Consider the following 24,417-nt stretch of genomic DNA (forward strand, 5'->3'; position numbering starts at 1 on the left):
GTGACTTGCGGCTGAGCTCTAATTGGCTGGTTTTAAATCTGCCTTGGGGCGCAGGACTGTGCGCCCCTAACCCTCTCCCTTATGTTGTAAGCAAATCAATATTGTTTTTTATGTTTTTGACCTCATGTGATTGAATCGTTCTCAAAGTTCTTGTGCTGCGCTATTGAAGCAAAAAGAAACAAACGGGCCTGTGATAAGACAACTTTAGTGTGTATGTGTGTGTAATGATTAGTGAATTACTGATAATAAACCCACATTATACTCACATTTACAGATTCACAGTACATTTATTTTATGCTTTAAGACTTGACTTAACAGTAACATTTTCAGCATTTTAGTTAAGCAGTAATGATACATCGTCACTTGATAAATGGCTATTTAAAGTACTGCATTACTAAAGTAAAAGTTTGATTTTGAGGTTATTTGCGCCTCCCCCCAAAAGGCACATCAAGACCTCATTACGTTTAAATGATCCAAATAGAATGAAGTTTTATTGCTGAACCTAATAGAGGACACAGAGAGAGAGAGAGAGAGAGAGAGAGAGAGAGAGAGAGAGAGAGAGAGAGAGAGAGAGAGAGAGAAAGAGAGAGATGTGATGATCATGTGATGTTGAAGTGATGACAGGTTATTTGAATGGCAAAAGAAGCTGAAGTCACGATGAGTGTCTGTAGTGCACAGCTCCATGTATGGCCTGTCTGATGTATTGTTATGTTTAAATCTCATTGTACTCAAGTGTAGAGGATCAAGTATGGAAACACAATATTAGCAGAATAATCACTTTATAGTTTGGATTGAATGATCAACGTAATCACCATAAATCCATATAGCCCAATATTAAACACTTTTCTGGATTGATGGAGTTTTTGACTTGCACACAGTGCCATCTGCTGGGCTTGTATAGTTCAACATTAATAAAACATCAACAACATACCTTTCCTGGTAAGCCACAGTACCAGAAAGTATCAAGTAAATGCTATATTTCATGAAGGTGGCAATCATACACTAAATGCTTTAAAGTCTCTTGGTATCATCTGTTCTCATAATCTCATAGTGATCCTTTAAATACATCAGATTTCATCCAGCAGCACTAAACAAACAATTTACTGAAATACAACGAGGCTGTTAAAAACACGAATGTTTAATAAGAGCAGCATACAGCATATCTGGATTACTGTGACCTTTACTAAAGCAAAATACAAAACCATTCAGGTAACAAGTGTTTAAAAAACACAAAACAAATATCAACATACAGTGTTTTTGTACTGAAATAGAAAAATAAGAAGAACAAAAACACAAGATTTTTAGAAAAGGCGTCTTAAACACAGGAGGCAACTGCATTAAAAACATACTGTAAAAAAACAGCAAATAATTCCTTCATTTTCCAGGCACTTGAAGAAAACGTCAGCATTGACCGATTATATGATTTAATACACCTGCCTGGTGAAGTCATGCGTGTGTTTATTATAAACAAACACTGGGCCCTTTCATGATAAACAACAACCTCCATACATACATACATACACTTCATCCCAACTACTATATATACAAATCATTACACATTTACACGTAACAGTCGACAACAGATGTGGAATCTCTACAACAGGCAAAACTACTACTAAATGTGTAGAAATAAATGTATTTTTATCAATTAAAATAGAAAGAGGGATAATAAATGATTATTATTTATGGCTTAGGAATGTTTGCAATTTAAGGCATTGCATATTTATTTATTACAATAATATCAGCACCTCAATGTAAATTTCCTCAGAAACAACCCTGATAAGTTATTTTATATCTGACTAGAGATGAAACGATTACCGGTTTAATGGTTAATCGTAATAAAAATGTCCATCGGTTAGTAATGCTGCATCATTTTTTAATTACCGTTTAACTGTGCCAGCTTGAAAACATCTTTCCAGCATCAACCAATTTAAGCAATAACGCCAGACAAACACATTCATTCACGTCTGCTCTCATGTGTTTGTGATGACAGTCAGCTTCACTGACTCAATTTAAATCCAATAAATGTTTATATTTAGTGAAATCTAGTTGTACTGACACATGTCTTTTAGTTAATATTTCTTTAGACAGATCCATCTTTTCTCTTTATTTTCCATTCAATGATGTGATGTAATGAGTTTAAAGCTCTGTTTGTTTCTTCTATGAGCGCAGGTGTTGTGCAGTTTTACTCCTGGGTCATAAAGTTCACCTGATTTCTCAAAACATACACAGACAGATGACTCGATGATTTGTGTTTATATGACAATCTGATTTATCTGGACTAGATGAACATTTATCTTCAAATGTGCCATGATTCATGTTCATGTTATTTATTTGATGTTTATGTTAAAAAAGTGCACTTACATGTAAAATCAATTTTACATTTGGTTTGCATCTGTACTTTGTTTTACATTTCAGAAATTGTTCATAAAACCATGATAATATTGATAACCGTGAAGTAAAATGTTCCTACCGTTTCATCTCTATATCTGACACATACACACACACATTACTCGGCAGCGTACAGTAAAGATGAATTGGATTATAGCATCATTATTTCATCATTATTTTCCACTAAGGAAGCTTTCTGACTGCTGAAGTTTCATTGTTTCCTAACAAACAGACGAGTTTAAAGGTTTTTGACCTTGCTGATTTCAGTTTCTGACCTTCACTTGTGGTGTGATATTTTGTTAAACTTTAGATTGCTCGTCTCTGTCACATTGAGCTGCATGGGTACTAAACATCAACTGTTATTTAAAGGTGCATTGTGTAACCTTTAAAAGAACTTTTTAGTATGTGTTTTGAAATTCAGGGGTGAGCTGTTGGTTGCAATTTGCAATCTCACCACTAGATGTCGCTAAATTTTACAAACACCACCTTTAATACAGATGATCGGCTGTCAAAAACATTACACACATTCTGACCAACAAACATGCATGGTTTGTGTTTGTACCCCTGAAAGATTGGAGATTGTCCTGCGCTGACAGAAGTTTAAATCGAAGACTCCAGCGGTCCCTGAGGTTTCACGGACAGAAGATTTGTGCCATAATTAAGGCTCTCTGGATCCAAGTGTGTGTGTGTGTGTGTGTGTGTGTGTGTGTGTGTGTGTGTGTGTGTGTGATATTTACCTGCCGCACACACTCACGGTCATGAACATGACAAAAGTCTCTAGTGTCTGAAATGTGCAGGAGTCTCTCTCGCATCATTGACGAGTGGTTTGAATCATAGAAATCTGTGCTGAACTAACAGTTTGATCCTTTAAAGTTTAGTATCTGTGGGTAAACGTGCCAGAGTCCGGGCGATCTCGCTGAAACTGGGTCGCTCTTTAGGGCTGGATGCCCAACAGCGACCCATCAGACTGCTGATTGCGGCGGGACAGTTCTCTGGAGGAGACAGATTCAGTTTTCCAGACTGAAGACCTGAAACAGACAGAGGACAGAACTGATATTTATACTGAACCTTAAAGAGATTACAGTCAGGCTATGAAATCAAACAACAGAAGCAATGAAGATTTAATATACAGCCACAAGACTGAGACATTATACATGAGAATGCAACCAAGAGAAACTTTACAATGGATGATAAACTCATTGACATTAACATACATATGACATCAGATAGGTGATATCACATGATCAGCTGGGTGGTATGACATTGGACATGCGATATGACATCAGGACTTTGCTCACCTTCCATCACATTGTCATCATTAAGTGAGGGGTACGGCAGCTCACCCAGACTAAAAACCTCCCACATGAGGACACCAAATGCCCAAACATCAGACTTTGTGGAGAAGTCATTTTTAAAGACAGACTCAGCTGGGAGCCAACGCAGAGGAATCAAAGACTGTCTGTAGTGATAGTATTCACTGAAACACAAACACGTGATGAGAGAGAAAGAGAGATGAGAAGATAAAGAGCAAAAGAAGAATACTTCATATATAGCAGATCGTTCTGATTCTGGTTCAATACAGTGTTGATCAATGTTTGAATCAATGACACAAGAAAAAATGAGTTTATGTACCCGTTATAGACATCTTGACTGAGACTAAGAGCCGAAACTTTCACGCGTCTCTGTGCGCTGATTAAACAGTTTCGGGCCGCCAGGTCTTTGTGCACGAAACGCTGCTTTGATAAATACTCCATCCCATGAGCCACCTGGGTACAGATAGACACCTGCAGCGAGACAAAATAAACACTGAGACCAATAGACACTTCCTTTAAGAAAGAGTTTGCTTTGAATAGATGAAAGTGAACTTACTTTAGTCTTAGTGCTGATGGGATGTGATTTCGGTTTGGCAGCATTGCTTTTGGAGATCCAGAGAAACTGTTTAAGATCTCCCTGAGAAAGATAAGATACAAATCACTCAATGTTAATGAAGAGTAATAATACTGAAACATTCAGACATTATGGCCTAGGCCTTAGTTAAGCATCTTTTAACATCTGTCAAGTTCTTTTCAGCTGTTTTAGTTTAGGACTGACATTAAGACTCGTCTGAGTATTTCCTTTAAAGATTCATACAGTATATATTTGTCATAAATGTATTAGCCCTATATCACAAATGAATGATCGTTCATAGATTATGTCTATATAAATATGAGGGCATAATGTTGCTCATTGATGATGATGATGATGTACCAGATCCACATATTCCAGTATCATGTAATGAGGTTCTGAGTCTCTGCAGATTCCCAGCAGCCGGACGATATGAGCGTGATGAAGTCTACTGAACATCTCCATCTCTCGTCTGAACTCTGACCGGACCGACTCCTCTCCATTCTCTAAACTCTTCACAACCACCACCGACTCCTCCTCATCCTCCTCAATGGCCTTCGCTTTAGCCAAAAACACCTCACCAAACACACCTTTACCTGCACACAGAGTTATATAAGATACGTCACGCGGGTCATCAGACTGACGGGGGATTAGATCGCTCACTTTTTCTTGTAAAGGCCATGAATGACACCAAACTGACATTAAAGACTAAAGCCGACTGTGGTGACGCCTGCACCTTGGCCAAAATGTTGTACTTCAACACACAGCAAAAACTAAACTGCATGAGCAGATGTGTGAGAGTAAATCACTTTCATCATCTACCAGCAGGTGGCAGCAGTCTGTTGTCATCATTTAAACAGCAGCAGAATCCTGGAGAAACAAACTCTATGCACGCTATCTCTCTCTATCTATCGCACATTTAAATTCAAAATCAAATAGACTTTATTGGCATGACTTACAGTAAAGTATTGCCAAAGTATTAGTCAATACATAGACAATTAAGAAATAATAGTACATACATAGTTAAATAAATCAGTGAGTAAACAACAATGCAAAGAGAGATCTCTCTCACAGATTTAACACTGCTAAAACTAAGCTGATGGATGAAATGACCATAAAAATGACCAGAGACTGAGTGCATTAACAGCAGAAGATTATAAACCTGATGAAACCTCTCAGAGTATAAACGCACATAAATATAAAAAACAAATATATGATAAATATATGAAAACATGATAATGACAGTAGTGATGTTTTACCCAGAGCGGTGATGATCTGCAGTTGGGTTCTGGGAAACTCCAGTTGATCTGTCAGGTTAGTTTGTTTCTCATTAGTTGTTGTAGTTGAGAAGTTAGTTAAAGGGATTTCCTCCTGAATCTCTGCTGATGACTGACCGTTGTGATGAAGAGCGCCACCTGCAGTAATAAAAACACAAACATACATCAGAACACATACAATACACCAACACTAACCCTAACCTTTATCTTCAACATTCATGTACACACACACACACACACACACACACACACACACACACACACACACACACACACACGCACGCACGCACGCACGCACCATTAAGACACTCCATCTCAGGCTCTTCAGCAGTGTGGTCCTTCTGTAGGCGTTTGGCTTTTCGTCTCTGTTTGCAGTAAAACATGAGACCCAACACGATGATGATGTAAGCTACAGCTACAGCCACAGACAGAGCGATGGTCTGAAACATCTTAAACTGACTCTTATCTTCATCTTCATCACGAGGGTGAATGGGCTTCTCTGAGGACAGAAGAAACACAGATGATGAGCATCTGATCTCTCATGTACGGCTACAGGGATTTTACTACGGTAAAGAGAATAAACTATTCTTCTACTAAGATAATAAAGCTTTAAGTGAAGGCTGACGGCAGTGAACTTCAGAAGTGATACAGAATGATGCTGCATCATAAAATAGTATTCATAAGTGTGAGGAGAGACGACTCTAACAGATGATATTACCCATAATTCACTGAGCGAGGGAGGGGCTTAATGACACTAAACTGAATTAATAAATCATGAAGTAAACTTTTTAAGTCATGGCCTATTTTTAAAGAATAAAATGAAAGGGGTTTATAAACATGTGTGTTTGTGAAACTCACCCACAACATAGAGTTGTGCTGTTGTGTCTCTGATGTTGCAGCTGTTTCCAGCGATACACGTGTACACGCCTGTGTCATCTGAAGTGACATCACTGATGACCAGAGAACCATTGGGCATCTTCTGAAACCTGAAAGAGATGGTGAGCAGCAGAACAACAACAACAACGGGTCATGGGTTCAATCCTGTACTGATCAACACACTAAACGTTAACTGAAACTAACCAGTAGCTGAAAGTTTAAATGGACTAATAAAAGCATTTTTCATCTGATCTGATCATAATATGACGGTGTGATGATGACCTGCTGTCAGGAGTGTTGTGTAGCAGTTTGTCCTTCAGTTTCCACTGGATGAACGGTGACGGATCACCTGATGCTTGACAGTGAAACACGGCTGTGTGACCCTGATATACTGTAGTCTGCTCGGGCATCAATGTAAACTCTATATGAACTGAACACAACAAACAACATCAACAACAACAACAACACTACACACCTTCAGATCTCTCTCTCTCTCTCTCACCTCCTACAGTCAGGTTTATATGAGCTCGGATTTCTCCCTGTACACTATTAAAGGCGACACATGTGTAATTTCCTCCATCAGCTCGAGTCACTTTAGAGAAATGAAGAACTCCATTCAGCTGATGAACACGAGGAGGAAGAGCACGACCGTCTGCAGAGAGAGACAGACAGACATTTAAAAAATCTTACACAGAGTTTTTATTAATCATCTTTGTTTTATTCACACACACATTTTTACACCTGTTTGTGTTACTACACAACATCAAACTCAAACCTCTCAGTCTCTCACCTGCTCTGCTCCACAGTATTGTCGGTGTCTCTCGTCCCTGTGCGATGCAGCTGATGCTGTTCTCCCGGTCGAGCTGTAGGCACTGTGACCGCTGTGGGGTGGGGGTGAACTTTAACTTCTCTAAAAGAGACATCACATAATTACAGTTTATTTCAGTTGCTAACAAGCATTGTTCAATACTGAAAGCACATTTTCAAAACTCTTCTCACAGTCTGCACTAGCAGCATGAATGTTTGTCAAAACTCACTCAGACCAACAAAACACTGAAACAATTCTCATTCAGAAAACAAATACACATTTCATTCACAACACACTGACTTATTCAAAAACACTAACAACAGAAAGCACATGATCAACTTTTCTTTTTTAAAGTTTGAATGATTTTCTGCATAAATCAGTTCTTCGTATAGAATACTGTAACACCTTTTCACTTTATTGAAATCATTTGTAACAAGAATTGTTAAGTTTAAGACATTAAAATTGTGTTTATTTAGTTTAATTGTTTATTATTTCACATGACCTTTACGGAAGCTAAAAGGTGACTCTTATTATGAAGCCCGGGCGGAAAGCCGGTTGTTGTTTTGGAGCGGATGTTATCGGTGGATAAATAAAGAGAAAACGTTTTACAAACTGAAGTTTATTTTGTGTCTAACAAGAATGATTCAGAAATTAATCAAAATTTCTATATTTTATTGCAATATGAATATAATACTTGAAAATTACAGCCAAAAGGTGAAAAAAAGAAGAAAAATGTCATCTCTGGCACGCATCTTGGAAAGACCTTCTGTGAACTGCTCTTCTTTCATCCATATTTGCCAACAAATTCAGTTTCAAACTATACCATTTTAATGTATGATGACTAAGGCAGAACACCTGGGGGAATTTATTTTTTATTTTCGGCTATAAAATTGACAATATTTTAAAAAACAAAAAGAGGACTAAATCCTCACCCAGTATAAAAACACGAGCGTGTCCGGTGAGAGAGCCGCCTTCGCTCTTAGACTCGCAGCTGTAGATCTGAGCATCATTCACATCAGCGCTGTTGATCATCAGAGTCCCGTTAGAGAAAAGCTTAAAGTGAGAGACCTGCACACACACACACACACACACAACAACCTCAATGAGACGCAAACTAAACATCTAACAAAAATAATCTCAAGCCCACTCACCTCCTCAGTGATGGGAACACTTTTGCGGTACCATGTGACTCGAGGATCAGGTGAGCTCTGAGCGAGGCAGTGCAGATATCCCACCTGACCTTCCTCTATATGTGTGTCCTGAGGTTTAACCAGCCATTCTGGAGCGGCTGAAACACACACACACACAAACTAATGAGATTACTGGTCACTGGTTATATGTGCTATTAACTAACAGGTATAAATCATTTGAATTAAATGTACGTTGAAGATGTTTTACTCACTGGCTACGATCACCTCCAGCTCTTGTTGTCTCTGTCCGGCTTTGTTTCGGGCGACACACGTGTACACGTCTGTGTCTGATCTGTCTGTGGGGTTAAAGTTCAGATCTCTACCCCGCTGATACACTCGTCCCACAGACGGGACACGGACACCTGCACGCTCCCACCAAACCTCCGGTTCAGGGAGACCCAACGGCGGATCACAACTCACCGTCTCTCTATTGTTATTGGAGAAAACCCGAGACATGCGCGCACCCATGTCTTCAATCTCTACAGAGAAACACAAAACAAACACAACAACATCACATGCATCAACTGCTCTGGGAACAGCACATCACACAGCAAAAACCAGCAACTAGTGTGACCTGAAACAAACCCGTTCATCTACACAGATAGCAGCTTAAACTAGCTGGGACACGTGGGATCTGTGTGTGCTTGTGTGTGTGTGTAGGTGTGAAGTGTGTGTTTTTGTGTGTTCTCTCACCTGAGATTTTAAGCGTAGCATCCACATGCACATGTTTGTTGTCTCCATATCGAGCGAGACATTTATACACACCTGTGTTACGCTGCTTCACCTGAGAGATGTGTAGTGTGCCGTTAGAGTAAACCACAATCCTGTTGAAAACATGACGACTGTGTCAATAATGTTTGTGTGTGTGTGTGTGTGTGTGTGTGTGTGATGTTTCAAGTCTTAAGTGAAATATCTTTTAATCCTTAAATCACTCTGGAAAAATAGATTTACATATAAGCATCGTCACACACTGAACAATCGGTTTCATTGGAAGCACGTGCGGTGACACGTCTGGTCCGAACTTTACTTCCGGTTTCAGTTTTTTAAATGCTTTGACTAGTTGCTAAACTGAACTCTTGAAAAAATACCTCGTCAAAAATAACAACTGTTTTGGTTTCCTAGGTAATCTTCGTGTTGTTTATTTTCCTTGTTATATACATAAATAACGTTTAAAGAACTTTGTTGTTATTTATTTTTTAGCAGAGTTACGTGTTGACCACAAAAGCCGCTTGTTTATGTTGTTACTGCTGAAACCGTCTATAAGACCAGGTTCACACTGCAAAAAATGACTTTCCTACTTAGTATTTTTGTCTTATTTTCATTACAAATATTTAAATGAAGATTTATTTTCTTGATCAGCAAAATGACTTAAGAAAATAACTTCAGATTTTAGACAAAAAACTTGAAATATTTAAGTGAATTTGTGCTTAAAACAAGCAAACAAATCTGCGAATGAGGTAAGAAGAACTTCTTTTGAAAAATCTTCTTACCCCATTGGCAGATTTTATTGCTTGCAAAAAAATTTAAATAATTTTGCTCATCAAGAAAATACATCTTAATTTAAGAATATTTAGATATTTGTACCGAAAACAAGACAAAAATACGAAGAAAGTCATTATTTGCAGTGCATTGTACAGCTCTTCAAGAACATTTGTAATGTAATGTAATGAGTTTAGGTCATTACTGTGTCTTGTGTCCTGTATGAAACATGTTTTACTTCAATACGACTGAAATGATAATAAAACTACTCAGATTGTGTGCTTCAGTGAGATGTAAAGATATAAAAGGACAGAATTCAGTGTCTGATCTCATCTCACCGTGATTTATTCACAACAGGTTCAGAGTTATGAATCCACTCGATCACAAGCGCTGGCTTTGCTTTAAACTGACAATGAAACACAGCATCTTCATTCTTCAAGACCACCTGATCCTCTGGAGCCACGACCACACGAGGAAGAGTCTTATCTAAACACACACACACACACACACACACACACACACACACACACACACACACACACACACACACACACACACACACACACACACACACAATAACCTTCAGAAGAATTTGATGAATGCACAACAGAGAGACAGATATATTTATATTTATCTGTCTGCATGTTTAAAGTGAAGCGTGAGGATTCTTCAGTCTGGATCTCAGGTGTAATTTTTAGGCGTGCTTTGTCTGATCTCTTAATTCCACATCAGAGCTTTCATTCAGTCTACATGTGTGTGTGTGTGTGTGTGTGTGTGTGTGTGTGTGTGTGTGTGTGTGTGTGTGTGTGTGTGTGCGCAGATGTGTGATGGTGTGTGTGTGTGTGTGTGTGTGTGTGCGCGTATATGTGTGAGGGTGTGTGTGTGAGAGCAGGACAGGTGGCTGATGGGAAGACGGACTGAAGTGTCAGCTTACACTCTCTTCTGTGTGACAAACATGTGAAAACACAGCTGCGGTCACACACACACACGATATAAACTGACACACAAACATTGCAAAAACACATCCATCTGCACATCTCTACAGCTGTCCTCACTGACAGTAAAATATCATGACAGCCGTGACCAAATCATCTTCCTCTTTAAATCAAATGTCAGGCAGAGGTTTCTGTAAAGCTTTTCACAACATACAGTAGAGACGGAAAAATGTGTCTGGGAATTGTTGGATTCTGAGTTATTCACACTGACTGTGATTTTCTAAAATCTGTGGAGGCATTAACACCCATCTCATAAAGACACGTGACGTGTAAATCATCCACTCAACACACTGTGTGAATGGGGATTAAGGGATGCAGAAAATATTATTAGTCTGATATAAAAATCAATGAAACTCTATGAGATGACCTCACTAATATAGAAACAAGCGCGCACACGCATGTATACCCATTTAGTGAGAGTCTTATCGATGATATTAAGCGTGATGTTGTGATTACTGCAGACTTGACCTGCAGCGTTACGAGCACAGCAGTAATATATCCCAGAATCCTCTGGGCTGAGCTCACTGAGTGTGAGGATTCGATCTTTTGCAGACAGCTGAACTGAATCTTTGAACCATTTACTGCTGGGGCTGAAGAGAGGAACACAGAGAGAACATCATCTTCACACTATAATTTACCTCTACCAAAGTAATATTTACTGTATTCCTGATAAACACTTGAGTCTAAGCAGTGTCATCATCATCATCATCATTCACTGTTGATATGTAATGTGTGTGAAGAGATGAAGTGTTCAGCTCACCGTGGATGTCCATCAATGTGACACTGCAATACGATTCGTTCAGCCTCCTCTATCTCCGCCTCTGAGGCGGGCTCATTCATAGTGACCGGCCCTCTCTCCAACCCTAAAAACAACAACAACAACAAAACAATTACAACCTTCTACTGACAGTCTATAATCATCATTTGATCGTCTCTATAAGACAAACTGTGTAAAGAACAGCAAACACAGAGATTTATCAAGGTCAGAGGTCGCTACACTGGGTCACATGACATTATCTGAGTGTTGAGAGCCCAGAGGAATCATGGGTAAGTGTTTGTGTTTGGTACATAAAAATGAGGCTCAGAAAACTCTCTGTGAACCTCACAATCCAGTTCTGTACAATCTCACATTTAATATTGAAGGATGCATTCGAGGAGGTCGCCGTGTCTCCAGTGATGCTGCTGAAAGCCACGCACTGAAAACTGCCTGCGTCCAAGTGACGATCAACCGCTGTGAACTTGAGATTACTGCCCTCCTGAAAGCGTCGATCAGAGTCCTGTACGGGCCGTCCGTCCTGAATCCATGAATACTGAACGCTTGTGGGCTCGCTGACCTCACAACGCAAGATAGCACTGCGACCGTGAAGAGCATCCTGAGACACGGGCTCTTTAGAGAACTGCAATGATGAAACCTGTGAACAAATCACTGACAGACAGACAGACAGACAGACAGACAGACAGACACTTGTTATTTGTGTGTTTCTTTAGATGTCATTGTCATTGATTATACTAAAACAAGTGTGTAACCATGAGACTACAGCAGAAGATTGAAAGTGATAAATACCTGTAATAAATCAAACAAAAGGGTACTTTTGAGCAACTAGTTAATATACACCACAGTACAGTAAGGAGCTGTTAATACATGTTTAATTACGTTACAATATTGAGTATTTTATCATGAATGAAGCGCTGCATTACTGACCAATCAACATCCAGAAGAGATGACTTCATTTATTTCATCAACATAAACAGCACTAAACATAATTATCTGCTCGAATCACATGTTCATATCAAATCTGTTATGTTGTTGTTTTACACATGGCTAGGAACAATTTCATTGTTGTAAATAAATCTGATCTATTGGTTTGCACTCATGAAGTTTCAATGGAAAATGATCAAATGAGAGGAAGCAGTTTTAAATCCAAGTATTTATTTCATGCAAACAACATTACTTACATACAAGCTTCAAAAATATTTCTTCTACATATAAAATACAAAGCTTCAGGTTTCCAGTCTTCCTCCTCACATCTCAGAACTTAACAACAAGACGATCAGGTTGAAAGAAACTTTTCTTCTATAATGACTGTGTAATGTGTTATCCGACTGATGAGATCAAACAGTTGTGTGTAAAGCATAAAGACATTCATCATTCACATGCACTTCATCTGTCTGAGCAAATTAGGCTGCTATTGTTACGAGTGACACCCGTGTCGAGACCGCTTATTCATACAGTAACAGCAGAAGAAAATGATGAGAGGCTGCTAAAAGCTTTTCAAGCATTAAAGGAATTTCAGTAAATTCAGATAGAGAGATAGAGAGATAGAGAGATAGAGATAGAGAGAGATAGAGAGAGAGAGAGAGAGAGAGTCAAGAGGGCCACCCAAATTCTCACATTACTACACTGGGGGCCTGGGTACACTTGCTGTTATGATCCATTATGGCTGAATGCCACGGGCCCTTGACAAACAGAGGCATAAAGACCCTACTGTTCATTCTGTACATTATAAAGAAGACTGTAATCATAAACAGTGAGGATCTAACACACAGACACCATTATGAGCACAGAGACATCTTAATAGCAAGAATAGATGTTTTCTTTTCAATCTTCTTAAGATAAAAGCATTTTAATCTGATACACTAGGTTGCACCATTGACTGTATAAAACAATAGACAGAGTGTCTGATTTTTAAAGCCCAAAGTGGGCGGAGCCAATCATCACCATCGTTGCAGCGTGTCACTGTGCGTCACTCACAGATAACCAAAAATGGGCAAAGAGGTGGAACATTAAGTGGAGCTGAGGTGCCTGGTTATAAAAATGTTTTACTAAAACAAATTAAAGTACAAACTATAGAGCATAAACCGTTTGTAAGTTAATGTTTGTAATATTTATCTCTACCAATAAGAATATTTGTAATGAAAAAGAAACAATGTGTTTTGGCCAGTATGGAAAGCGTGCACATTCAGGTGACAAGCTTGATGCGTCAATCATCATGGAAACCAAAACAACCATTAAAATAACTCCAGGGAGACAGATAGGATTAAAACCTAACTAACCTGATAAGGGGTTGTGCTCAAACAATTAAAGTTAATTCAGGGACCGAGGCTTCGCTGTAACCTCCTCATATCCCACTTTTTACAAAACGTGGAAAACTATTTTTTAAATATTTTGCTATTTTTTAAATTTCGCAGTCCAAACATGATCGAGTTTCTTTAGGGTTTGAAAAGTTATTTTTGTGTTTTAAAAATGCCATTGATTGCCATTGGCCGTGGCCACCATACGTAGACGCCTCATAGACTGATGCTGCCTCACGATTAGTCGAGACTAATCATTTGCAGAATAAAAGTTTTTGTTTACATAATATTTGTGGGTGTACTGTGTATAATAATGATGTATAAACACACACACACGCGCACACACGTATAATTAAGAAACATTTGAATGTGTATATACACATATTTATAGGCTATATCATTTATATTATATAAATATATTTTTTTCTTAAAATTATACATGTGTGTGTGTGTGTATTTATACATAATTATTATACACAGTACACACACATATATATTATGTAAACAAAAACTTTTATTCTGCAAACGATCAGTTGCGACCAATCGTGAGGCAGCACTACACAAAATACGGGCTAGTTTCTCGCAATCCGTTGACTTCGATTAAAGGTAATAGGCTTTATGCCCAGCTGCACTACTTCCTGAACTCCAGCCAGCTACTTGTTTCCTGTCTGCCATTATTGGACAAACCGACAAATCCAGGTGTGTCTGATTATTTAACTGAAACTGAAAGGGAATGATGTAGAAAGTGTGATAACTGTTTTTGTTTGATCAAAAAGGGTTAGAGAGAGAGAGAGAGAGAGAGAGAGAGAGAGAGAGTTGAACATTACAAACTCTTTCTATTGACTGTAACTGTAGACTGTGTAAACCTGAGTTAATGTTCACTGCAGAAAAATGTTGAGAATGTTTGAATGAGAAACATCTCCTCATCTACTGCCATCAACACAAAGAGCGTGAGCGAGGTGATGACCAGAGATCTGCTGAACAATCATCTGATGATCTCTCTCATCCCTACACATTACTGTGTTTATCTAAAGTAAAGATTGAAGAACCAGACGATCTTCTGTTGATGGTTTGGGTCTTTATTTGAATGATATGAAGCTTACAGAGAAAAAACTACAGCTGAAGAATAGATGTGAAAGAAAAGGATGTTTGCCTGCGCATTGTACACCAAACACCTGCACCACTCATATCTGTCTGCTACTCTCATCAGTAGTTTAATACAAACACACACACACACACACACGCATGCACATACACGCACACACACACACACACACACACACACACACACACACGCATGCACATACACGCACACACGCACACGCTCACACACACGAACGCACACACATACGCACACACACGTACACACGCACGCACACGCACGCACACACCCACCCACACACTGGGTCATCTGATACGAGTGAGAGTTTCTCCTTCCCCATTCATGAGTAATTATACTTGAATTTCATGTGTCATGACATCACAAAGTCAGTGAGCGATTGATGTTTACTGCAGATTTCTGTCCATATCAGAGCATGTGAGGTAAATCTGACCACAGCCATGAGAAAAAAAACTAAATGCTTTTTGGCTCCTCTCCGTCTCAGAGCACTATGTGTTGTTCATCCGGTCTGAACGTATCGATCCGTTCACATCTACTGGGAAAACTAAAGTAGACCTGCAACCGGACAACCCCTGAGCCGAAAGCCCATCATCATCATCATCATCATCAGGAGCTAATGGACTGAATAATGACAAAGAGAAAACAGAAGAGCTAAACAAGACCATCCTCACGCATGAGAAAACCTTACATAAGATAAGACAGTATATATATTTATATATGCTAATGTATATGCTGAAGTATGTGGTGTGGATTCTCATCATCCATGTGACTGGGGTCAGGGCGTTACTATGGTAACCTGAGAAGATGCCCACAGTCCCATGAGAACAAGCGGAGTAAAGATGAAAGGTCAATTAGATGAGATCTTATTTCTGTCATTCTGTCAAACAATAAACCATCCAGACAGACAAAACCACTGCACTTTTAAAGACTGACTTATGTGTGCACGACATACTGACTACAAGTAAAAATGAACTCTCTCACATGAGGGTTTGAAATGAGCGTACACTACAGAGAATTTATAGCAGAACACAGTTCAACAATACAGGAGGATTCTGTACAGGCGTAAACTCAAATGCATAAAAACAGATGCTGCTTATATTTTGTGAACTGAGGATTCTGCACTCCATCTGTTCAGCTAAGCCTGACAATGACACACACACACACACACACACACACACACACGCACACACACACGCACACGCGCACACACACAAGCGGAGAGATGTTTTCTAGAACACCACTGAACCAAATATTCCACTTCAATGAATAAAAAACCCAACAGACAATCACACAATACAATACAATACAATACAGCAAACATGAAGGACCTCTGGGTTTATACCCACCGCACGCAACGATCAAAACACAGCCCTGCAGTCACACAACAGATTGAAGACTGTTAGTCTGATCAAGATCTTCTGTGAAGGAGATGACTGCCACACACGCTCATGCTGAAAGACATCATTGTAACACAACAAGAAAGTGAAATAAAGAGCGAGACACGAGTGAAGACAGAGGAGCGGTGAGGTGTCAGATATCTTGGGCCTCTGCTACGCTTCAGTAATCCTGCGAAGTCTCTGAAACGCTCCAGGACTCTCAGGTCAGTGTTCACAAGCACAAATCACAACAATGTCTTTGACATTCAGCTCTTTTTAGTAAATGTTTCATTAAACTATGATACTAGATATAAAGTCTGTCTTTTACATACTCCTACGATTTTCATTGTACATTCACTAAGCCAAATCAATACGATTTTATTTGTAAGCAATAAGGTACTCGAGGCAAGTGCTGTATCGTGAATAAGTAACGGCTGAAGGACATTGTTAGGCATGACGCGAAGCGGAGTACTTATTCATGATACAGCACTTGCCTCGAGTACCTTATTGCTTTTATAAAACGGTTACCACACAATATTAAAGTAAAAAAAATTAGTGCAACTTTCATGAAGTTAAATCAATAAAAGCATTCTTTCCGCTAGAAAAAATAGTCCCTGACTGCGAACAACAACATGAAAGCTCAAATAAAAACAACAAACTGTTCTCAGACTTTGTCTCATTATATGTTTATGTGTTGCTAAGGGTGTTGCTAAGGGCGCAGTGATATTAAGTAGAACCGTCGGGTGAAGCGGTCATAGCAGTGTTTTATCGTGAATAAAGCACACCTCAGAATCAAGGATTGGAACTAGCCGTTTTATAAATTATATTATATTATATTAAACATTATATTTACTGACTGAATTGTGATTGGTCATCTGCCAACATTTGCTCATGTGCAGAGATTTACATACAAAACATGCATTTTACTCCAAACAATCTCACTCAAATCCAGACCAGAGGGTCACCTCATGACCCCATGACACACCTGCGCCACTAAACAACACACAAGAAACTGTAGAAATAAAGATTGATGGAAAAAAACACTTTCTGTTTGTGTAATGCGTAACTCACACAGACACACACACAATGAGTGCAGGAATCAGAATTGAACAAATAAAAAAGATATGGACAGTCATTGAATATTTAGATCACAGCATCAGTTCACATTACTGTGGAAACGCTGTACTGCAGTATCTCCGACAGGAGAAGAAAACTAGGTCAGAATGAAAACCAGTGTCATAATAATAAAACTCCTGAGGTAACTTAACCAGTGAGTATGTTTCTGTCATCATTTTAATCACAGCTGCTTTCTTAAAGGTACAGATCTGAATTCATCTACAATCTACTGCTGAACATTTTAGTAGCAAAGCATTCAGGCCATCACAGATCATCAACCGTGAGCCACACATCCATCAACGCCATTGTGATTCTTTTGTGTAGATGTAAAAGTGCTGACTGAAGCGGTGATGTTAACTAATTCATTCTCCTCCTAAATTAACATTTCAGAACTTCAGTATATAAGAGCCGTTTAAAGGCGGTGTATATGCTTGTCTCCTCACATCCTGATAGCAATCACTATGTTAAGTTGCGTTAAAGTACTATTCAGACGGGATTAGTTTTACATAGAGAGGTGGGGTAAAGCAATTTATATCAGAGCGTCTCAGTGATTTTAGTCCCGTCTGAATGCTTCATGTCAGTAATCATTACAGACAATAGGTCTCATTCACTAAGCACTACGCATGTATTTGTTCGTGAAATCATGAATCAACAAAAACTTTTATACTTAAATATTTTCTAAACGTTTGCAATAACGTAAGAACAACTTAGACCACACGTACGCAATAATCATGAACAAGAAAAAAGAACGCTATAATATAAATCTGTGTTATATATATTTTTTCCTTGTTCATGATTATTGCGTACGTGTGGTCTAAGTTGTTTTTACATTTTTGCACACATTTGAAAAAAAATGTAGTATAAAAGTTTTTGTTGATTCATGATTTGTTAGTTAAAACAACGACAAATTTTACGAACAAATTTGTGCGTACACATGCTTATTGAATGAGATCCAATGTCAGTAAAGATACGGATCTCACAGACACACGACATTAAACCTGAATAGAAAGATTTGCACTGCATACACGTAATAGAAGTAAAAACAGTATTATATATTATATTTATATTACTGAGTTTTAACAGCACTGATATCAACATACATAGCAAGTGTTTCAAAACGTCTTGTAAACTTTAATCTTTTTGTCCTCCAGTTCTTTTCAGTGTCTTATGGCTTTGTTAGCCGTGATGTCTGTGGTGCTGAACTCAAGCTCATCAGGTGTTTTAGTAGATCACTCTGTTTATTTTCGCTGCTCTTAGTAGATTATGTTGGTCACTATGGAAATCAGCTGTTGTGTCTGGGTTATTTAATTAGTTTTACTAAATAACCGACATATATTACCACTCCCATCTGGACTTTTTTGGACTAATTTGCCTCGTTTAGTAAATCTGGCCCAATATCTCCAACAGCATTAGCAGATGGTGGAGAACAGCGGTAAACCCCCAGAAATATCAATAGAAAGGTAAATAATTCTGATCTATTAACCATGTGAAGTTATAAGAGCTCAGGAGAAATCCTCGCTCCTCTATATACTGAACTGAATGTGATGTCAAAGAAAACTCTAAGATGGTTTATGTTGAGTTTGTCTGTCAGACAGGTTAAACCGGCTGATTAACTTGCATATTAGCCAGGAAAAGTTACATAGTCGTCTCGATATGTTTTTCAAACTGGTAACACGTACACGAGTAAGCGTTCAGTATAGAGAGAGACCTCCAACAAAGTCAATACCATACAATCATCTACTGTCTAGTGGCTCATGGGAATTGCAGTGAGTGCCTGGACTGGTTGGTTAGGTGGGTGGGTGAAGTGAAGAGAGAGTTAAACACAATTTTACTTCAACCCCCTCAAGCCCTGTTCCCGTTACACCTCCCTCTCTAATCCGGCTGGAGAAAGACATTCATTCATGGGATTAAGCTGCCGACTGGACGCTTGACAAAATGCCCTCTTAACGGTTTATTAGTATGTCAATCACAGCTGAAGTGTTAAAGAGAGAATTGTGTCCCGCTGAAAGAGGCCGTCCTTTAACTCCACAGCACATCAATTTCAAATGCACCTGAGTGAATTCATCTGTCGCAAAAGAATTTCCCAACCTCGGGAACTCAAGTAATAAATAAATGACAAACATCTCCTGGGCAGCGCCGTATGTTTACCATTTCAAAAGGGAAAATGGGCTTAATAAGCTTACACATAATGAGCCTGAGAAGTGTTTCTGTATTCGTGGACGTATGTCTAAAGCTCACATACAGATTATACATTAATAACAATCCATTTTTAATCATAATAATAATAAGTTGTTTTATTTATATAGCGCCTTTCCATGGCTCAAGGTTGCATCACATAGTATTATACAATACATTAACACATCCACATACACAATACAAACACATTAGGACAAACATAACCACATTATCCAAAATAAATATTGAAAAGATACGTTTTTAGTTGGGTCTTGAATATGTTGAAAAGTGGACACTGCCAACCACATGATCAATTCTGCATGAATAAAATTGAGTACCACAACCACAAAATAACACAAATCAGATGAGCAGGTACTGTACATGTGCATTCAACATAAACATCTTATCAGTACAGTATGTACTATGTATAGTGAGACAGCTCATTCACAAAATCATTTAAAACATAATCACTAGTTGCCTTGCCATTTTCCTTCAAATTGCGTAAACTGCAATTGTGTATTGAAAATATGCCCAATGGAAATGCATTCATTTTGCAAAAACTCTAAACTATATATAGCAGAAATACTAATACACACTCGCATAAGGTGTTTTATCAGACAATCTGAAATATGAATATCACACAACACTACAAATGAAAACCGTTTAATTTATTTTTGCATTTACAGGTCACCTGACGTGCGTAAAAGTCGCATGATCATTCTTTTAAGACGTTTAGCGCCACATGAAGTCAAACACAGCTAATGGCTAGTGAAGAGGCTGCAATCCATCACTTACATCCATCACTTTTGGAAGGCCTTATCGCAAGAGGAAAAAAGAATGAAAACACCGTCATTCGGCAATAGATTTTTATCAACGTTTAGAAACGGGAATGTACTCAACTCAATATTTCCCATCAGCTGTAGCTTTATCTGAGTCTGATGTCGTATAGATCAGATCAGGACTCTACATATACAAACCTCTCTCTGAAAATGAATCGCCGTCTGATTAACAAAAACAGGCCAACAGCAAAGCCAGTGAAAAAAGAAACAGTGAATTTACAAACACACTCATGTCGAAGTCAAAATGTATTTATAGCAGCGTCTATACAGCCACAGCCGACCACTGTGCTTTTTTAAAACAAACACACAACATTCAACACAGTTTTAACCGCTTTAATGTTGTGTGTTTGTTTTAGAAAAACACAAGGATTCATTTTCAGAGAGAGGTTTGTAAATGTAGAGTCCTGATCTGATCTATATGACATCAGACTCAGATAAAGCTACAGCTGATGGGAAATATTGAGTTGAGTACATTCCAGTTTCTATACGTTGATAAAAATCTATTGCGGAATGACGGTGCTTTCATTAAAAACTTCTTTTTTCCTCCTGCGACAAGGCCCCCAAAAAGTGATGGATGCAACTGATCGCAGCCTCCTCACCAGCCACCAGCTGCGTTTAATGTTAAACATATACAACATGCATAAAAGAAATACCAAAAATCATTGATTATTAAAAGCAAGTGAATAAAAATCAGTTTTTTCAGCAGGATGCGATCACATGACCACACAGTAAGCACCAGCCAAAAACACTTCTGAAGGTTTTAAATGTATGTACAGTATATAATTCAGTATTCATATTATTCATTCAAACAAACACAATCACTGTGATTTGATATCAATCACCAGAGCAACATGTAGACAGACAGAGATGTCTGAAGGAGAACAACAGCACTGAATTCATGCCGAGTCAATTACTGAGCAGTCTGAGAGAAACTTCTAACCACACATACATCTCTGTTGACTGAGTCTGAAGACAGAAACCAGACAGTGAGACTTTAACCATAACGGTTATAAACCTTATGAAGACCTAAACTAGTGCACTGAGTAGAATAAAACTAGAACGACAGAAACAGCTCATTAAACACACTGTCTTAAAGCTCGGATGAGAAACATCAAACCTTTATGAATCAGAGAAGAGCAGTCAGCACATTGTTTCCATAAGAGAAATACAGATCATCATGTTAATCCCATTTCCAGGAAGTGATATAAAGTGAGGATCATGAAGAAGAAAACGCTCAATATCATCATCACACAGCTCACAGAAAACTCTTCAGGAAAATATCTCAGCCTGGTTTAGAGCTTCAGCGAGTAAGAACAGTAGAAAAGATCAATGAGCTCAGTAACCAAAAAACATCAACAACTTCACAAACAACAATGTAGCTTTCTGACTGTACAGAGAGACAAACAACTCACTGACAACTGCAGGATTTCCTCCAAACACATCCACTATATCACACAAACACAAACACACACACACACACACACACACACACACACACACACACACACAGAACCCTGAGCTCAGATCCTGTGTGTCTGCTCTATGATTTCAATGTTTCCTGACGGCCTTCAGGTCAAAACTGACAATGTTTATGTGTACTGAGGTCAACATGAGAATGATTTTAATATGAAAGCAGAAAAATAAGCAAGAGTGAATGCAATGAACACACACAGATATGAATATAAATGTAAGTGCACACAGAAACTAAAGGACGGAGTATACGGACAACAAGACACTCCATTATAAACAACATGGCATCATCGTTCATCTTTTCTTCCAACAACACAAAGCTAAGGAGTTTTTCCTTGTTTAATTCCTGATCTTTGTTTTCTTCTTGTTTGTTAGCGATGATAGATCTGATACTTTTCTATACAGAATTTTAAAATGTCATGAATGATGCAAATCAGCGCTGCCCTGACGGTCTTAGAGACTCTGTGTGAAGAAAACTCCCACAATCCGCCACAGGCCTCGTAAAGCATCTTTACACATAAACCACACATCAATACACCCATTTATTCATTAACATAACTAATCAAACCAAGAACTAGTCAATTTAATTTAATGTTAAAGGGACACTCCACAATTTAAAACACGATTGTCTCCTCCTTCTTATGTAAACCTCATGCATAAAAAACACAGCTGGAAAACAATCTCAACATAACACAAACTGTGACTTATAGTCGAGATGTACACAACAACATTAAATTAAGTAATGTTGTTACAATGCTAAAAACTAACTTGTGACTGTTAAGTTAGTGCTATATACTAGTAAATGCTATATACTAGTCAGAGCAGAGCTCAACATTACTATTCAGGATATATATAGACCATTTAATTCTAAAGGCAAATCCTAGGGTTGTAAATGAACATGAAAAACTGTCTCTGGATCATTTTTGCACTTAATAAAGCCACAAACCTTCTACTTAGAAATCAGAAAACAATGTAACAGATTATTACAATGCATTATTTAGCACCTTTAACTTTACAACAACAAATAAACCTCTCACATTCACATTTAGATTAAACATGACATGACATCTCACAATCCAAATATAAAGGTTCAACCTAATATTAAAGCTCAAAATGAAAATAAAGATCATGAGACGATGATGAGAAAGATCTTCATCTGAGGAAATATTTCAATGTTTGTGTGAGCTGCACGTCATCAACACCAGATTGAATTCTCATGTGGCCAAAACTGGGAAATAGATTCTTGTATCTAATCAGGGTTTTTATGTTTAAATGCTGGCACTCTGTATTTAAACAATTATAACTGTTGCCAATGCAAATAAGACCATTAACCCAGAGTTTAGTCATGTAAAACATCAGATTATGAATATTCAGACTTAACTCTTAAGTTACCCTTGTGTAGTATAAGTTAAGCAGTGTAAAACAGATAACAAAATGAATATTAAGTGTCTGAATATGACTCCAATCATCAGATCAACAGTTTATCAACATAAACAACACTGTACTGAAAGACAAACACACTCAACTTACTGTCAATGTAAACATATGAGTAGTAGTAAACGATGTAAAATGGGTTACAGGGTTGTTAATGTTACTATAGTAAAGTTGTTGTTGTGGTAAATCAGATAAAAGTCTTGTTGTCGTTACACCTGGATTCGCTTCATAACAACACGACACACTTTGATCATGTAAAGTTAATCTCACATCAAAGCAATCTTACCTTCGGTGAATATTATGAGGAGTGAAAGCACATTCAGCCTGGCGGTTACGCGCCTCGTTCTCGTGTCGCGCCGCGGCGATCCGTCCATGTTTCCGGGACGCGCGCGCAGGTAAACTGTCCAGGTCTGACGCGAAATTCACGGCTAAACAACACACAAAACAACCTCGAATCTGAAAAGCTATGAGTGTTTATGTAAAGTGTGTTTCATCCATGTTCATGTACTGTGATCCGAGCTATGTGATCGGACCCGCGCTCTTCCGCGGATCCGTCATAAAATCCACCGGTCTCTCTCTCTCTCTCTGACGGTAGCTTCCGGTTTCCTCGCGCAGTCCAATGCTGCATCCCGGTGGTAGTACTGGAAATCTTCTCGGAATTTTTTCACACCTTTTTTGGTTTTTATTGTACAGTTTGTTTTCGTTTTAATTAAAATCTGTTGTGCATCTGACACACTGATAAAGTACAGAATCTTGTTAAAAATGAAGTTTAAACATTTTACTGTCTTCCTCTTAATTAAAATGTATTTCTGTGAAGCTACTTTAATCAAACTAAAACCTCTGTTTCAATCACTATCCTGTGTTTTTATCACATACACGAGCTTTTGTATGAAGGTTATTGTGCACTTCAGTCCA

At 38.3% G+C, this 24,417-nt stretch overlaps 1 protein-coding gene across 1 annotated transcript; it reads right to left on the reverse strand.

The window, feature by feature from the left end:
* Window positions 1-1,119: 1,119 nt before the first annotated feature.
* Window positions 1,120-24,111, reverse strand: ptk7b (protein tyrosine kinase 7b). Its single transcript, XM_073873611.1, has 20 exons — window positions 23,789-24,111; window positions 12,030-12,326; window positions 11,661-11,763; window positions 11,317-11,490; window positions 10,244-10,381; window positions 9,120-9,250; window positions 8,639-8,905; window positions 8,388-8,524; window positions 8,169-8,304; window positions 7,219-7,338; window positions 6,931-7,080; window positions 6,711-6,858; window positions 6,411-6,538; window positions 5,851-6,051; window positions 5,535-5,690; window positions 4,639-4,871; window positions 4,261-4,341; window positions 4,024-4,175; window positions 3,690-3,868; window positions 1,120-3,419 (listed from the first exon to the last, which is right to left on the reverse strand). The coding sequence occupies exons 1-20, from the start codon at window positions 23,874-23,876 to the stop codon at window positions 3,259-3,261; spliced, it is 3,180 nt and encodes a 1,059-aa protein (XP_073729712.1). The 5' UTR covers window positions 23,877-24,111; the 3' UTR covers window positions 1,120-3,258.
* Window positions 24,112-24,417: the final 306 nt, after the last annotated feature.

Source organism: Misgurnus anguillicaudatus, chromosome 11 (assembly GCF_027580225.2).
Source record: "Misgurnus anguillicaudatus chromosome 11, ASM2758022v2, whole genome shotgun sequence".
Lineage (NCBI taxonomy): Eukaryota > Metazoa > Chordata > Actinopteri > Cypriniformes > Cobitidae > Misgurnus > Misgurnus anguillicaudatus.

Coding starts and splice junctions, on each gene's coding strand:
- ptk7b (XM_073873611.1), bottom strand. CDS start 23,876: ATGGACGGATCGCCGCGGCGCGACACGAGAACGAGGCGCGTAACCGCC. Junction 9,251..10,243: donor CCTGTTGTGAATAAATCACG/GTGAGATGAGAT, acceptor TGTTTTCAACAG/GATTGTGGTTTACTCTAACG. Junction 4,176..4,260: donor CCATCAGCACTAAGACTAAA/GTAAGTTCACTT, acceptor GTCTCGCTGCAG/GTGTCTATCTGTACCCAGGT.